The 18,510-nt window shown below is 36.8% G+C and overlaps 1 protein-coding gene across 1 annotated transcript in view; it reads left to right on the forward strand.

Annotated features, from left to right (window-relative positions):
• Positions 1-18,510, forward strand: part of CSMD3 (CUB and Sushi multiple domains 3) — a 727,509-nt gene that overhangs the window by 687,535 nt on the left and 21,464 nt on the right. Inside the window, exons 60-64 of the mRNA XM_075743489.1 lie at positions 1,444-1,617; positions 5,267-5,440; positions 5,689-5,762; positions 14,594-14,705; positions 16,083-16,262. Of these exons, the coding sequence (XP_075599604.1) occupies positions 1,444-1,617; positions 5,267-5,440; positions 5,689-5,762; positions 14,594-14,705; positions 16,083-16,262 (714 nt within the window). The remainder of the gene's footprint in view (positions 1-1,443; positions 1,618-5,266; positions 5,441-5,688; positions 5,763-14,593; positions 14,706-16,082; positions 16,263-18,510) is intronic.

Consider the following 18,510-nt stretch of genomic DNA (forward strand, 5'->3'; position numbering starts at 1 on the left):
TTTTTTTTTTTAAACTATGAACCAGAGCAAGAGAAACAGATAGTATAAAAAATAGGGGCTTAACATTTAGATTTGGTTTACTGGTTGGCAAAGAATTATTTGATAATAGTACTACTTTCATCCAGCATTCTCAAACAGCCATGAATTATGCTGCAGAGCATCTTTGTGATGTAACCAGTAGAGATTCTCTCATTGAAGTGTGTAATAAGAATGGAGAAATGGGACATGGTGAACCTTCTGCAGATCACATTAAAATAGACAGTACTCCTGATTTAGTGCCTCTGACTTCTTTTGGGCCCGTTAGATGACAGCTGTCTAAACATAAGTTTAAAGGTTATGAGTGCAGATTTTCATTTCTTATGTTCTTGTGACCTGTGTGTTCTCTGCTTTATTTTTAGTCACCACCTCTTCTCATTTGCCCCAGCTGTCTAAATTAAATCAGACTAGTTTCATTTGCTCACTTTCTCCTTTGCTAGCACAGTTTCTCCCAACTTTTCTCTTTTTTACTTTTCTCTTTCTCATTCATTCCAGTAACTTTGGCCTAAATTTCCCCCTTTCTCTTTTTGATTCACTTTTTTTTTCATTTAACTTCTTTTATACCCCTTTCCCTTCAGCTCTTAATCAGCAATTGTCTGTTACTACCCCATTATCCAGTGAATATCACTTTTATCTTCATCTCTACAGTTAGATCTGTTTATTTCTACTGTCCTCCTGTGGTGTTTTTCAGTCCTCTTTCCTATAGTTGAGTAGAAGATATTTCTACTTTTTCCTGGGAGGCTTGGAAATGAGAAATTATAGTGAAATACTTCTTGTTGGCCTTCTTAGAGGTAGCAACACTGACAATTTCAAGAGGTTGGAAATCCTTAAATTTTCTCCCTCCAGCTAGAAGCTAGATGCTTTTTGGAGAGAAGCTATTCGTGAAGCAAATGCTAACCAAACTGTGGTACTTAGAAACAAGCTTTCAAGCCATATTGTGGAGCAATTGTCCTGGAATTTCATCCCTGGGCTTTAATATCTAGCAAATGCTTAAGCTGGTTAACAGGAAGAAAGCATTTGACTATTACCACAGTAACTAAAGATAATTGTATTCTATGTTGTCTAAACAGACAAACAAAATCATCTTATAGTGTACTACCAGACATATCTTAAATGTTCTACACTTCATAGTCTCCATACTGATTTTTAGGTAGTCTTCCTATTAGGTTTGATGAAATATTGTGTTTTATTTAAGACCCTTCATCAATCAGCCACTGTCTCCTTAATGGAGGAAACCTGAAGTACTAACTTCAGGAAATGTGGCAAGAATACAGGGAGGAAGACAACATGTCCTGATTGTATTGTCCTCTAAAAAAGGTGAAATTAGCACATATGGTTCTTCTAGTAATTGTGCACACTGGGGATATTTACAGCAGCTGGGCCTAATTATTTTGAATATTATTGCAGCTGTTACCTGCCCAACTCCTCCGCAGATCTCTAATGGAAGGTTGGAAGGAACAAACTTGGACTGGGGATTTAGCATTAGCTATGTCTGCTCTCCAGGATATGAACTCTCTTTTCCTGCTGTTTTGACTTGCGTTGGGAATGGAACATGGAGTGGTGAAGTACCTCAGTGCTTGCGTATGTATTTACTTTATGGTCCTGTATTTCTTTATTCAACTTCCCTCTTTAAAGTTTTTGGTTTGGGGTTTTTTTTGTTTGTTTGTTTGGGTTTCCCCCCCCCTAGCAACAGCTCAGTTCATTTCCAACCTGGAATATATAAATTCAAATACAATCCCTCTGTATTTTCCAAAATTGTAACATAATTTTTTATATTGTGGAAGACATAGGAATATCTGTAAATCTTTGTGAGTATATAGGAAGCCTTAAACACAAACACAAACCAAACATTACAGGCAATGTGTACCAAATGATCCAAGGCAAAACAAGATTAAGAGGTGCTGTCTTGTTTTCAGACCCAGCTACGTATAGAATAGGGCAAGTTTCATTATAATCTCTTTTATTTGCTCATTACTCATCCTAAACTTTCTCTGATGTCACAGAGACTTTTTTCTGTTGCTAATGTTGACGAGGCCCCAGGGTGATTCCTTGACAATTGTCTATTTTTCCTCTTACACTAAATTAAGTTACATGTTTTATGCAGTAAATTTTGTTAACCTGGAAGTTATAACAATGATGGATTTTTATATTGCTAGAAATTTAATTATAATAACAAATGTGGCTTTTTCTTTAGGTTGGTGTCATTGCACTCATTATTTAAAAAATCTTTTTAAAAAAGTGATTGTGATGCTTCTGAGAGATATTCAATTAATTGCACTGAAGAAGAGGTTCTGTAGTTATGTGTAGAATAGCTATACCACTGAAACTCTTTAATGCTCTTGAGCAAGGAGTCTAAATGGAAGAGGATAATTTTATCTTCATGGCTTTACAGTTTCTGAAGTTTAATTCAAGCTTGACAAATAGCTGAGCTTGTCAGGTAGATTGCTAAATATTGCAAAATGCAGTTCTCCAATCTTTTACTATTTTTTGCATTCTTCAGCTCTCAAAAATATTCTCTGTTTTGGCTATATCCTACTACTATGGAAGCATATCACATAGGTGATCTTTTCCTTTTTTCCCTAATGATATTCGCATAACAACAGTTGCTTAGTGCTGCTGAAACTGTATGCATCAGAGATGGAACATGGTGAAAGGCATTGTTTCTGGAAGAAAAAAACCCCACCATTTGTTGTTTAAGTTCTCTGGATGGAACTCTTCTAGAGTCCACTATATTATGAACATCAAAGACCAGGAAAAATTCTTTTCATCATTTACTCTTCATTGAAATATTGTGTCCTTACATTTATTTTTGGATACCACAAGCTCTTCGTCATCTTTGAGGTTGGAATACTCAATACTGCAATATGCTCTGAAAAAGGGGTTCCACCATTAAACTTTTTAAAAGGTACAGTTAGCACAGAATGCAGCTGCCTGAGAATTAAAGGTTGCTTCGTACAGAGATTACATTAACTGAATGTTGTTGATGTGCAATGGTTACCCATTGGCTCGCAAGAGAAATCAATCGGCAGCCAGTACTTGTCAAGGAGCTTAAACTGGCTGCCATCTGGCAGAAATGAGAGGGAGATGGTGAAAGTCATTCTCAGTGAGCAATCTATAAGCAGTTCTTGACATCAGAAATTTAGTTCCCAGCTTGGTCCATAAAGATGTCGCTGAAGACTATGATCAGGTAAATTTGCTTAATTATTCATATAGTTATTTGAGTAAAGGACTGCTGGTTTTATAAGCTTGGTAATAGGTGGCAAAAAAAAAAAAAAAAAAAAAAAAAAATGGCCTGTGCCTGAAAACTCCTAACTATAGATATAAATTGTTGTTAATCAATTAAATGTCTTTGAAGAATGAAACTAGCCTCACAGCCTCAGTGTCAGAGCTCCATGGCCCTGTCTCTGTTAAAGGCTCTCAGATTCCTTAGCAAAATATTTCCATTGGGAGTGGGAGCACTCACAGAGTATCCAGTTTGCTGAGACTTTAATTTGTTTTGTAGTCCCCTGTTCCAATATCAGAGGAATACTGCCATGTTTTACCATGTGCCCTGTTTCCATGGTTACCTGTATAGAAGGCAGATATTCAGTAGCTATTCAATGAGTGTGTAAAGTTGACTGACTACTAAGTGGTGGAGTTTACTTAGTTTTACAAAAAAAACAAAAAAATAGTTACAAACCCCCTCATTTTTTAATGTGATGATTTTTTTTCCTTCGAGAGTGGTTGTTACTTTGTTGGTACAAACAACTGTTCAGGAGACAATTTCAAGCCTCTGTGTTAAAAATCTGTAAGTGTTTCATGTATTGTCAAATTAAGATTTCCACAGAATTTTCTAATGAAAACATAAATTACAACCATGATCTGTCAATCAGACGAGTTTCACTGTGTGACACTATCCACAATTTATAGATCTTTTCAGAATTTGGCCTATAATTCTGCAGACAGTCCCATTCTACTTAAAGCCATGAAATTGTATATATTTATGGTATGTATAGATTAAGCTGTTTTTCTTCAACAATGTGTGTGTGCATGCATTTCCCATACATTCACTGTCTGCAGTAAGAGGTAGAGGGCAGGAGCATTTCATGTGAGCAGGCCCTTTGGAAAACTTAAGGCATAGGTGACAAAGATAGAGAAATTAGAAATGTATTTGGAATATGATTGTTAAAGAGATGTTATTTAAATTTTGTTGAAGAGAAAGATAGATCATTAAATTCCACTGTCTGTACAACATGCCTTTTTAGAAATATGTCATTGTACACATGTGGGTTAGTGGTTTTGGTTTTGTTTTTTGGTTTTTTTTTAGGTGTGTATTACAGCATTTTCTGTTTGATATGAAATTAGACTCTACAATATTGTAATTCATGGTGTGTCAGGGAATAATATAGTCTGATGGCACAGCATTTACCATAGCTGATTGCATTTACTGAATCAATTATTCAAAATCCAGCTTCTGACATTAATCAGTACTTTGTAGTGCAGAAGGCCAGTAAATTTGCCAGCAGTGCATTTACTTAGTTATGCTATGCTTTAGACATAAGAAATCTGTAGGAGATAGGTATAAAGTAAAAAGATTCATTTAAGCAGATGTTCTTATCAGTCAAATTTATCCCACCTAATAACAGCTTATTAGTGTTTGACTTTTAGATTCCTGCTGAAATTTCTTTACTTTTTTTTTTTTTTTTTGTTAACTGTACTAACTTTCAAGTGTTGTACATACCAGATCTTATCTTTCAGTGAAGGATGAGGAAGCAATAATTTACAGTTCCTAAATCTGTCTGACAAATCCTTTAATCATACAAAAATGTGGAGCACAGGGTAGGTGGCAGAAAGCAGGAGAGGACGGGAGATTGACATGAAAGTTTGGTACACTCTGATTGCTCTCTATAGGAGGATTTACAGATTGATGTGGGTTGGGGCAGAGGTGAATTGTGGATATTTGGGCCTTAACAAAATAAATTATGTAACCTTGAGTGTCAACTTCAAGCTACTGACCACACCCACTATGTAGGCATTTTGAACAGCTAGCAAAACTACTGCAAACTGAAGCAGACTACAGATTAGCTATCTAGTCTCTCTTTGAATTCCAATTGAATGTTTCTGTATTAGACCTGTGTTTATAAAACAAATATAAAATTTGGAGTAACTGCTTGAGTGAGTTCAGCTAAGTGGGTTTTTTTTGTATTTTAATAAATTACACTTTCAATTTCTGTCATGTCTTTTCTCACAGCAAAGTTTTGTGGTGACCCTGGAGTACCTGCTCAAGGGAAGAGAGAAGGCAAAAGCTTCATCTATCAGTCAGAAGTCTCTTTCAGCTGCAATCCTCCTTTTATTTTGGTTGGCTCCAGCACCAGGATTTGCCAAGCAGATGGCACGTGGAGTGGTTCTTCTCCTCGATGTATTGGTAAGGTTACACTCATATTATTGAAACTTCTTGAAATTCTAATTATTCTTTTTCCTGCTAAGTCAATTTTGGAGTTTTCAGCTATTTTGAATTATCCTATACTCTAAGAATCAAGTCACTTTGTTTTTGTTTCTCTCATTGGCTTTTTTCATGTTGTAGAACAAGTTTAATTTTGTGATACTGTCATGTTTTTCATTAAAATACTGAAATTTGTTTTGTCTTTTATTTTTTGTATTTTATTTTTTAAGAACCTACTCGCACAGCATGTGAAAATCCAGGAGTCCCAAGGCACGGGTCACAAAACAACACATTTGGCTATCAGGTAGAGTATACTATTTTTTATTAACTTGCGTATTAAAATATGTTTATACTACGTCAAAGTCTAGAAATTTCTGACTAGAGGTCCAGAAACTGCTCATGCCTTGTAAGATCTGGTTGTTGGAGTGTTACTGTGTTTCCTTGTTTCTAGCTGTTGGATTGGGTTGACCTTGTGTCCCTATTAGCAATGTGCCATGTGAAACCCTGGTGGTCAAATTCTGCTTGGTTTCACCTTGAAGGATTTTAGTATCTCCCCACCAATATATAAATGTTTCCTATTGTTAATCAAGTAGGCTTTTTTTCCTTAAAAGTGTGTATACTGTGTGCCAAACTGCTATATTTATAACATACTTTAAACAACAGTGGAGTTCTGTGTTTTTGTGGGGTGGTCTGTTTGTTTGTTTTCCTGCGAGCAATTCTGTTGTTACATTTGGAAATGATGTGACCACAAACGAAATCACAGAGTCCCAGATTAGCAGATGCCTCTGAGAGCTTCTAGTTCAACTCCTCCTTCTCAAAGCATGGGCAACTAAAGCAGGTTGATCAGGGCGGTGTTCAGGTGGTTTTGAATATTTCCAGGGATGGAGACTGTCTGGCCAACCTGTTCCAATTGATCACCCTTGCAGTGAAAATGCTTTTTCTTATTTTTAAAAAGAATTTCCTATGTTTCAGTTTGTGCCTATTGCCTCTTGTCTTGTCACTGGGCACCATTGAAAAAAAGTGTCTCTGTCACCTTTCCTGCCCCCAATCAGTTTTGAAACACACTGATAAGATTCCCCTTGAGCCTTTTCTTTTGCAGGCTGGACAATCCCGGCTCTCTTATTGCTTGTATGCTGGATGCTCTAGGCCCTTAGTGACCTTTGTCACCCATCACTGGACTCAATGAAGTATGTCCCTGTCTCTCTTGCACTGGTTAGCCGCAGCACTGGACCCAGCACCCACTTGTGTCTCACCAGGGCTGAGCAGGGGGGAAGAATAACCTCCCTCGACCTGCTGGCAATGGTCTGCCTGGTGCAGCCCAGGAAGGTTATGACTGTCTTTCCTACACGGGTATGCTGTGGCAAATGGTGTCTGCATACGCTTCTGTTGGAAACAGAATTGTGAAACTGAAAATGCTTCTGAATTTCTGATTTTCTGAATCACATAAAACACTGACGTGAGTGAGAAGTTTTCCATGGTGTACAAATGCAAAAATGTGCCCTATAATTTGCTAGGAATCTGATAAGGCAGCTGCAAACTAGGAATCTAAACTATCCTGCTACATCTGTGTTTGGTATCAGGGCTGATAGTTCCATACATGTGAAGGGGACTAGGCAGAAGAGTAAGCTAGCAGCTCCCTGGTTATATGTGGTGCCTGTCTGCTAGCAGGAGTTAAATAAAAATTGCACATTACCAGAAATGCATGAAAGGGCTGATTGAAATTTGAATGGATTTACAACATGAAATTAATTTTTAAAAGCAAAGGTTGTAGCTAAAGACTTTTCAAAGTTTCATGGACAAAAATTTCTTTGGTTAGTCATTTTGGTGGCCTTTAGGCAGTACTCCTCCTGCATAGTGACTGTTTTAGCAATCTCTGGGTTTTCAGATTTGCTAGATCACATTCATATGTGAGTGGTAATATAATTGTCTCAGTTTTCTCCAGGGAATGGAGTGCTGCTTCGTGCCGAGATAGAATATGCAGGGGCAGTACTTGGGCTAACTTCCTTTGGCTATAATACAGTATTATGCTAGAGGGCAACTCTTTATTCAACTGTGTAAGAAATGAATCATTGCAATGGCCATTTTCTACAATTTTATTGTCACAATTTCTCTGACATATTAATGAGCCTTCTATCACTGAAGAAGCTAATGCAGACTTTCTCACTTGTGGTGTAGTTGTTGTAGTTGTGACTGAAAGCATCCCTCACAGCTAGCATGGAACTGTCAAAATACCAGAGAAAATGCCAGCTGATAAATAATTTCTAAAAGAAGTGTAGCTGCTGGCAGAATTTACAACCTTGATCCCACAGTTGTAAGGTTAGTGCCTAGCAGATTTAAACTGTAAGAGCTATAGTCTCCTTACCTACCCAGCAATTTATCCTCACACTCATGTAGTAAATTTGGGTTTACATAATAACTACATGTCTGCCTGCAACTTCTGGTTACTCTAAATATGATTGCTTAGTTAATACAGAACAGGGTAGGAGTATCATTTGTACAGATGAAGCTGTGTTTAGCTCTTTATTGGGTCGAAACAACAGTGATGATTAGTTCTAGACAAGTTATTGTCTGTAGAGCCTGGAAAGAAATACTACATTACTCTGTATTAAATAATGTTGACTCATTTAAATCACAAACATATTATAAATGAATTTATATTATGCTATAATTAACTTCTTTTATTAATGGGATAATAACGACTTTTGCTTCCATCCATAGCAGAAAGGTAAAGAATAATTCTAAATTATACCAAAATACTAAAGATGAGATGGCTTTGATTTTCTTTTGTTTGATAGATCCATTCTCTACCATTTTAAACAATAAACCAAAGGTCTTATTACGCAAAATTAAGCAAAATGTTTTGCAGTTGGCAAACGTAACAAGGAGTTGTTACTGTTGAATATATGAGATGGTTTTCTGACTCAAACCCAAGGTAGGTTTGGTTGTTTTGTTTTGTTTTGTTTTGTTTTTCTCATTTAGGACTTTGGTAGTGGTTTTTGTTTGGTTTTTTGGGGGGTTAGTTTTTTGTTTTGGTTGGGGGTTTTTTTTACACCTCTTAACTACTTCACATTTAAACTAATATTAAGAAGGTCACTTAAGTGACTTAATTGTTAAGTTTTAAATTTATGTCTCTGTCTCATTAAAAAAAAATAAGCTGTAGCGTGACAGCAGAATTCAAGTCTTCATATGTGGAGTCCAGTTTTAAGTGCTTTTCAACAAATGACAATACCTCCTCTTTTACCTAACTATATTACGGACTTTCACTTGCTTTTCACAATTCTAATGTCAAGTTGTGAACTTCCACAACACTGTTTTTTTTGTTCTTGTTGTTTCTCCCACTCTTGATTATCTGTTTTCCTATGTCAATGATTGCATTGAAAGTTCAGGCACATACAACAAAATTCCAGGCTTGACTGAAAGGCGTATCAAAACCTGACCTCCTGGAACCTACACTAACAAAAGCACAAATATCAGCACCTCACATTTGAATGGTGTTTCAGCTGTTAAATAGGAGCTTTGGAACAGAAAGGTAACAGAATTTTGCATGGATTTTATTGTTCAGTATTGAATTCAGCAGGCAGAAGCAGATCAGGTTCTTGCGTAATCAAATAAGATCAAAATATCAGTTTAGTGCTACTTGGATATCAGGCATGGCATGTAAAAGAGTAGTATCACCTGCTTTAACTGTTATGAATATGTACTTCTAGGATGTTTACCTTTCATCTGAGTATTTTTGATTTGACAGATCTACCTTAACAGTGTGCTACAATGAAGACAAAATATCTTTAGAACTTAGTGAATACTGACTTTATCTGTAATCTGGAAAATAAATTGCTCCTTGGAAAGAAACTGTGGTTTTGAAATATTTCTTCAGATATATTGCTAGTAACATAGAAAATTGCTTATAGCACTTTCACCATAAGCTGTTGTAGCACAAGATACTACTGAATTGAAGAAACAGTTTAGAACTGCTCAGATCAATCAGTCATATATATAAGATTTATTACTTCTCATACTTTTCCAACATATGTTTTTCTAGAAATTCAGCTATTTTCCCTTACATTAAAGCCTGAAGGGACCCAAAGGGCAGTCTGACTTTAGAAAGGAATATAGCCACATAACAGTAGTGGTAGCCCTGTGTTAGCTCTTGGGTTCTGTTTTATGAAATGCCATATGAAACTTGATCTGCAGATGTGGAGCAACCTTGCAAATAATCTTCTTCTGCGAATGTAATGCTTATAAAAGCTTTAGTGTTAACTGAATTGTAGGATGAAATTCCAAGAGAAGTGCTGTACTACCACAGTATAGCTGTCTCCGTTAGCACAGTCAGCATCATCACTCCGTCGATGAAAATGTAATTTAAGCCTTACGGACCTCAAATAATTTTCCTGGTTCCTTCTGCTTCTCAGGATCCTGAGGTCTGTGGCTTCAACTTGCTGTCAGTGAGGGATGTTAGTGTCAGAATCTGGAGTGCTTCACTGGCAGGAATGTGATTTTGACTTTTTTTTCCTTCCGTTTTTTCTTCTTTCTTTTTTTTTTTTTCTGTCTCTGTCATTCTTGATTCACCTGGGATTATCTATAATGTTCTAACACACTTTTACACCACGCACACTGCAGGTCCACATTATATTTCAATCTACTCTATAAAGCGCATTTCATCTATGTTAGATACTTGTTCTTTTTTACCCCTGAAACCTGATTCTGTCTAGGTCTGCATTTCTTTAAGTGACTGTGGGTGAGTTGTTCACAGCAATGGGGTCTCCAGTGCCGAGCCTGTATCACATCCATCCCTTACCGTACTCACGCCTGTAGTCTTCACAGTATCCTGTGTCTCCATTTCTCAAGGTCTTTGCTGTCATTCAAATGCCAGGCTTGTATTTCTCTTTACTGCATCGCATTAGTGGTAACTAGCTCATTCTGCACATAATAGCATCTTGTTACTACTGTGGATATAAAGCTGTGGTTGTACCATACAAAGATAAAGGAAGGCATAAAAATTAGTCATAGCCACCTGATCACAAGAAAATTTAATGTTACAGCTAAACCAAGTTTAAAAAAACTCCAAAACTCCATCAGCTCAAGACACTTTCAGACAAAGGAAGCCTGGCAAACCTCTGTCCAGAGGTCTTGAAAACTGAATAGTCTGTTACTAGTAGTGACAATATTGTACTCCTGGGCTACCAAACTACAGATACAGCAAAGACTTAATGACTTATGTTGTCATTCACTTAAAATATGATGCTAAAAGTTAGTGAAGAGAAATAACTGACATTCCCTTACCCTCTCAATCCCTTGGCATGAATTTCTGGGGATGGAGAAGCTTGTTAGAGTTTCTTCATATCCTTTGGTAAACTGAAGTCTGAGAAAAAAATGAATGTAAAGTAACACATGAAAGTTAGAAATATCTTCTATTCTTACAAGGAATATAAGAAATAATAAGGGTAATACTTTATTATTATTATTTTTATAATTATTATACATTATTATACCATTTTATTAAAAAAATGTATATAGAGTACTTTCCTATTCTTTATAAATGGATGCAAGTTGATATTTATGCATTTTCTTCTTAGATTGCTATTTTTCCTCTTAGGGAATAGCAAATATATGATCTCTGATTCTTAGAAAAAGGAAAAGTTGGTGATGTTGATTTTGGGCATATCCAAACTATAACTGACACTATGGAGAAAGCAGCTGTGGAACAGAGATGATCAAGAAGTATACAAGGAAATCTTTTTTAAATTTTTTTTTCAGGATTGGATGCAACCACTGTTGCACATAGAGCAGTTCTTCCCTAAAAACAGAGAATACAGTGAGCAAAGATATTTCAGCTGTTTCCCCAGCTGTCCCCATCAGTGCTTCTATTCAAGCTGTATAACAAAATATTTGAACATAGCAGAACGTCTCAAGACTGGGAATTTTTAAGACTATAGAAGGCTGTATTGTAGCGCCACCTGGTGCCTCTAACACAAGAATATTGCAAAATAGATGTCCCAAAAACTAGTTTTTAAATTACTTTTTTTTTTTTTTTTTTTTTAAGGACCAGGGAGCCTCATTCCTGTATTTATTTATTCATTATCTTGAATAGCATGGCAGCACTTCTAAAACTGTCTTCTCACTTGAGCAACTGTTGTATTTTTGATGCTACTTTTGGGGCTTATGTATGTCAAGGTTGTGTTTCTCTAACAAGGATAATACAGGTGACTTTTTTTTTTTTTTTTTTTTTGAGGAAATAAGGAAAACAGTTTCACTAATAGTTACTGTTTTGGATAGAAAAGTTGGTATTGCAGCAATGTTTTGGTTTGTTTGTTTGCTGTGGAGTTTGTTTGTCTGTTTAAATTGTGGAATGTTAGCAACTCAACCTTTCCACTTACTTGGCAATTTGAGCCATTTCCTTATCTCACTGATATATTTCCAGTACTAAAGAACTGGTTTGATGTTTAGGCAACCAAGCCTCAGTGAAGCCATAAGGTAGGAAGAGGTGAAGATAGGCAGATGTAGAAAAAATGTCTATTCATTTCTTGGTTCTGCTCTTCAGGTGAACAGTTTTCCTTCAATATATCTGTCCAGCAGAAGACTCAGTTCATAAAAAACTAATCCAAAGTCATGAATAGGCAGCTAAAGAAGAGAGAGAAGTTACAGAAAATTGAAAAAACACACCTCCTTCCTTTTTTCACTGTTACCCATTGAGTCCTGTAGATCTAAAGACTTTATGGACGTGATTTTCCAGCCCTTTCAACACACAAAATATGAACTTTCTGTTCAGGCCATTCTTGATGAGAAGAACTACAATATACTGAATTTTAATGAATATACTGAATTCATTTTTTTTTAATCTATTGACTTTTTGTTCATTTAAAGAGATTCTATACAATGACAAGTTTGTTTCAGATAATATCCTACTAAAAAGAATGTGAAAATTTCAAGATTGAAGTTATCTATCTGATTAATTCAGTATTGCCCATATTTAAGTGGTGTTGAGCTAATATATGAAAGATAATCACATTGTGAGAACTGTCAAACTCTAAAAAGTATTAATTGAAAATAAGTGAGGTAGTGTAACTAAGCAGTTAAAGCCATACAGTAGCTACTGTATGTTGTAGCTGCTGGAGTTGCTGTTGACTATTGCAGTTTGAATCTCTAACTTAGTTACAGTTTAGAGTTAGATATCTGAGTATAAGTAGCCAATTAATTTCTTTACTTCATTGTTTTCCATCATGTCCAGCTACTCCACATGACAAAACAATTATATTTTTTTTCTTAAATATTTTATATTCAGGAAGATCATAGAGTCAACTTTGAAATAATAAAGTGGAAATAAAATTAAATTCCTATTCAGATGTGTATTAAGAAACTACATTTAACTGTTAAGCTGAAGTTTGGTTTTGGTTGGATTTTTTTTTTTTTGCTGTGAGCAAGGGTAAAAGGGTCCTGGTTTTCGAGTCAAAGTATTGTCTTCCTTGATAGCTAAAGATTAGGGCAGGTGTTCCTTCCATAGTCATGAATGGAGAATGCTTCAGCAGAGGCAGATTACTGAAAAGAACAAAACTTTCATAAGACTAGTACTTATTGTGAAGTGATATATTGGTAGTGGTTGTTTTAACTAAGCTCTTTACCACACAAAAAGTACTATTTCTATTTGGTGCAACTTCTACAACTTTTAGTGTTTTCCCACTTTGTGCTTAATCATAAAAGTGATTTAGTGTTTTTTCTTCAAAATCTTTTAAAAGTAATTACATAGTCCAGTGAGCACAGTAAAGAGCAAAAAAAAAAAAAAAAAGGAGATGAATTTTAAATCACATATACTGTGTTGATGAGCTACTATCCGTAGTTCACAGGTTATTATTAAATTTTATTCTGATGAGAAGCTTGAGCTGAAATGGAACAGTACTATAAAGTTTCACATAACTACTTGTAGCAGTGAAATGCTGTTTCTGAGGATTAAACTATTGTGAAAAAGTCCACATTTTACCTTTGAGCATCAATTTGAACCAAGTGTTATACATTTAAACAAAATGTATATTTATATAAATAAAATATAAATATTTATAATAATAATAAAAAAAAAACCAAATCCAGAACCATAAATGCACTGTTACATACAGGACAAAGTTCTCAATTTCTTGTTTAAACATGAGTTGATAAATACATTAATACAGGTCACTGCAGAAGAGTAGATATGATCTATGCACCTTAATATTTGAGTTAACCACTCACAGCATGTAATAAACTACTCTCTGAATGATATACTTGTAATCGAATTTCCCTGCTTTTGATGGAAACTGAGAATTATTTGCATTTTCGTCAATGTCACCATGACTGGACATGCTGAACAAGTTATTCCATGTTATGTTTGTGCAGAAACTGTTATTGACTAAAGAATTCTAGTTTCCTTTTCAGGCAACATACACCCATAATAAGAATAATAATTAAAAACTAATCTTAGATGAATTGCTATTGGAAATTGTAATATGCTTGTGTTCAGGTTTCTATTATCTGCATGGTATAAAGAACGATCTTTTTTACCTCATCATCAAAAAGCAAAATTAAAACCTTATAGAAACATAGTTTCTGAAGCATGAGACTATGTTGTTGACCAGGCCTTGCATTTTCTAATGAAATATTTCTTATTATAATTTGTGAATTGGTCCAGTGTTCCACAAAGGGAGTCTAGTTCAGCAAAGGTCCAGCAGGTTCTAGTCCCCATTTCAGCTCTGCAACTTCCCTGGTTTGCTGCAAGATTGCCTAACTGGCTCCTCCTGGGTCTAGAGCTAGGAAGCCCAGTGAGCTTAGTTGCCAAATTCACAGTGCCTCAACTGTTCCAGGCCCAAAGCAATGCACCAGAGAGACCACAGAACACAAGGTTTCAATTCTCTTCCATGGAGGACTTCATTTGGAGGGCAGGGGGGAAGAGTGATTTTAATGATTTTAAAGCAAATTTCTATTTCATATCAAAATAATCTGTGAAATGAATTTACTTTCTACAGAAAGAGCATCACAATTTATCAAACCTGTGTTATAGGAAGGAGTTTGCTATCAAATTTGGGAAAAAAAAAAAAAAAAAAACAAAAAACAAAACACCAACAACTGATATATCCTCATAACAAAATTAATGTGTTTTCTACTTTTCAATAGGTGGGAAATGTTGTTCAGTTTCAGTGCAAAAAGGGACATCTTCTCCACGGCTCAACAACACGAACTTGCCTTCCTGATCTTACATGGAGTGGAATCCAGCCTGAATGTATACGTAAGTAAAAGATTTTTGATCTATCTTTTTTTTTTTTTTAATCTAGGCTATTTAGTTACATTGTTACAAAGTTAATTTATATAGTTGTATTAACTGAAAGTTAATACAAATTTGCATTACTAGTTTACAGCTGCTAAAAATTTGGTTTTGTGAGTGAATTTTTCTACAATAGCCTATAGAATTAAAAAAAACCCACCACAAACCAAAACAAACAAAAAAACCCAACCCATAAAATAATGAGAATAACAGAAAGCTCTTCATCTAGAGAGATGCTGAAAATACTCAGTCTCTATCTAAGAGGGTGCAGCCCTTCCAATGAAGAGAGTGAAAGACGTGGGAAGAGGTGGGGAGAACAGGACATGCAGGAAAGCCCTGGACAACCCTACCTTGTACTGGAGCAGATAATTACAATCAGTTCTGGTAAAGAGTTTGAGCTGTTTCCCAACTAAGGAGTCAGGGTATTTTAAGAAGGGGGGGGGGGGGCGGGGGGGAAGGGTTTGTAATTGGAAATTTTTGAATCTGAAATGGAGAAAATCTTCTTACTTGGGTACAGGAAGTAGTATTTAATTTCTTAGGTCTTTTATACTTTGGTAAATAGTGCTAATTTACTGAAGGTATAACATCATGGTTATTTTTTCTAGTTTTTCAACTAGCCAGCTGTATTTTTCTGGAAATCGTCTCACTTTATATTATCTGACCTTATAGAATCACTTCAGTGTACAGAGTGCATGCCCACAGAAGAAAACAGCATTAGGGTTTCAGTTAGTGCTAGCATTCCCCCTAAGCAAACAGTAAATCAGTAGCTCAGTCTGTTGAAAGGTGAGCTCTGCTCTTGGAGGTATGCTGTTTTTGAGATAACACAAGACTCTCAGATTCTGGTGGTTGTTAAAGATATAAGATACTTTGCATGAGACTGGGAACAGTAATTAATTTTTCTGCCTGATATTTAAAACTTGCCTCACCTACAATTTCTCCTTGACCTTTCGTAGTGTTTTCCAAATGACCCATTTATTTACTGTTATTTGATGCTACAGATATCATAAATCATGTAAGTCACAAGCCATGATTGCTTTTAAGTGTGGTAAGATGTGCGCTGTTTGTGTTTGCAGATGCAGACAATGAATTTGGGTCGTAAAGTGCATTTAAGTTGGTTCTTGGTGATTTGAAATTGAAAGGTCCATTTTCAAGAGTTTATTCAGAGGCTCAGGACAGTAACTTACAGACTATGTAGTAATTTTTCATGTGAATTAAAAATATCTTAATATGTTACAATTATTGATGCTTTTTTCTTCATTAGTTGTCAGAATGGGTATAGATTATTTTTTCAGAAATATTTTCAACATTTTGACTGAAGGATATTTTATCTTTTCTTTGTAGCTCATAGCTGTAAACAACCAGAAACACCAACTCATGCTAATGTTGCAGGAATGGATCTTCCCTCACTTGGTTATACATTGATTTACACTTGTCAGCCAGGTTTCTTCCTGGCAGGAGGATCAGAGCATAGAGCCTGTAGGTCTGATGGCACATGGACTGGGAAAGTTCCAGTTTGTGAAGGTAAGCTCTTCTGTTTTCCACTGCATCTCTCTATCATATTTCAGTGATTTTCTTTACTTGCCGTCTGATAAGATATGGCAGAATGACAAGGAGAACTAGGAGGGAGAATATCTAAAAGGATAACTCTAATCCTTTGTTGTTTGTGTTTAATGGGACGTATGCTTTCATGTACTTGTCTTTCATTTGCATGCTCAGAGGTGTCAATTCCAGATATAATTCTGGAAACCAAATACTTGAGAAACACCTGCTTTTAGACTTCTGACTGAGTCAGGTGCAGACTACACTCTCATAAGCTCAGTGGAGTAAGAATCTTGTTTTTGCACATATATACTAAACTTAGATCAGGATAATTTTATTTGCAGATAAAAATTGTGTCAGCTGCAAGATAGCTGTGACAGGAGCAATACTACTATGATATAGTTACCATAATGGAAACATGGTAGGACGACTCACACAACTGGAGTGCTGCAATGGATGGCTAAAGATTCTTCAGAAGGGATAAGCAAGGAAGGAGAGGCAGTGGGGCCTGTATGTTAGGGGGTGTTCTGACTGTCTAGAGCTTGACAACGGTGATGATAGGGTTGAGTGTTTATGGGTAAGAATCAAAGGCCAACAAGGAAGATATTGTGGTGGGAATCTGCTACAGACCAACCAACCAGGATGAAGAGGCAGATGAAATATTCTATAAGCAGCTGGGAGAAGTCTCACAATTGCTATGCCATGTTTTCACGGGGGACTTCAACTTACCAGATGTCTGCTGGAAATACAATACAGCAGAGATGAAACAGTCTAGGAGGTTCTTGGAGTTTGTGGAATCATAGAATCATAGACCGGTCTGGGTTGGAAGGGTCCTTAAAGATCATCTAGTGCCAACCATTCTGCCATGGGCAGGGACACCCTTCACTAGAACATGTGGCTCAAAGCCCAATCCAACCTGGCCTTAAACACTTCCAGGGAGGGGTCCTCCACAACTTCTCTGGGCAACCTGTTCCAGTGCCGCACCACTCTAACAGGAAAGAATTTCTTCCTAATATCTAATCTAAATCTACCCTCCTTCAGCTTAAGCCCATTACGCCTTGTCCTATCATTACATGCCCTTGTAAACAGTCCCCCTCCAGCTTTCTTGTAGGTCCCCTTCAGATACTGTAAGATTGCTATTAGGTGTCCCTGGAGCCTTCTCTTCTCCAGGCTGAACAACCCCAACTCTCTCGGCCTGTCTTCACAGGGGAGGTGCTCCAGCCCTCTGATCATCTTTTTGGCCCTCCTCCAGACTTGCTCCAACATGTCCATGTCTTTCTTTTGCTGCGGACCTCATAGCTGAACACAGTACTCCGGGTGAGAAGATAACTTCCTGACACAGATGGCAAGTGACCCAACTAGGGAATGCACCCCACTGGCCCTGTTTCTTGTGAACAGAGAAGGACTTGTGGGTGATGTGACAGTTGGAGGCCACCTTAGGCATAGTGTTTTGAGTTATGATAAGAGTTTTTGATTCTCAGACACGCAGGAGGAGGGTCAGCAGGACTGCTACTTTGGATGTCTGGAGGGCAGACTTTGGCCTATTTAGGAGCCTCGTGGACAAAGTCTCTTGGGAGGCAGTCCTGAAGGGCAAAGAAGTCCAGGAAGGCTGGACATTCTTCAAGAAGGAAATCTGTCATGGTTTAACGCAGCTGGCAGCTAAAACAACCACACAACTTTTCATTCATTCTCCCCTTGGTGGGATGGGGAGAGAAGCGGAAAAAAACCAACAAACTTGTGGGTTGAGATAAAGACTGTTTAATAAGAGAGAAAATAAAAGCTATTATCATTATATAGAAAAAAGAAGTGATGCACAGCACAATTGCTCACCAACCGAAGCCAATACTCAGCTAGTTCTTGAGCCAAACTGCCTACTGGCCAATCCCCCAATTATATATGGAGCATGATGTCATATGGTATGGAATAACCTTTTGGCCAGTTTGGGTCAGCTGTCCTGGCTGTGTCCCCTCCCAGCTTCCTGGGTGCCCCTGCCTTCTTGTTGGCAGGCCAGTATGAGAAGCTGAAAAGGCCTTGACTGCTTGGCAATAACTTAAAACATCAGCGTGTTATCAACTAAATCCAAAACACAGCACTATACCAGCTACTAGAAAGAAAATTAACTCTATCTATCTCAGCCAAAACCAGGGCAAAATCTTAAAGGCACAAGAGCTGGCCATCCGCATGTTCCAAAAGATGAGTTGGTGGGGAAGAAGACCAGCCTGGCTGAACA

Source organism: Balearica regulorum, chromosome 2 (assembly GCF_011004875.1).
Source record: "Balearica regulorum gibbericeps isolate bBalReg1 chromosome 2, bBalReg1.pri, whole genome shotgun sequence".
In the NCBI taxonomy this organism is placed as follows: domain Eukaryota; kingdom Metazoa; phylum Chordata; class Aves; order Gruiformes; family Gruidae; genus Balearica; species Balearica regulorum.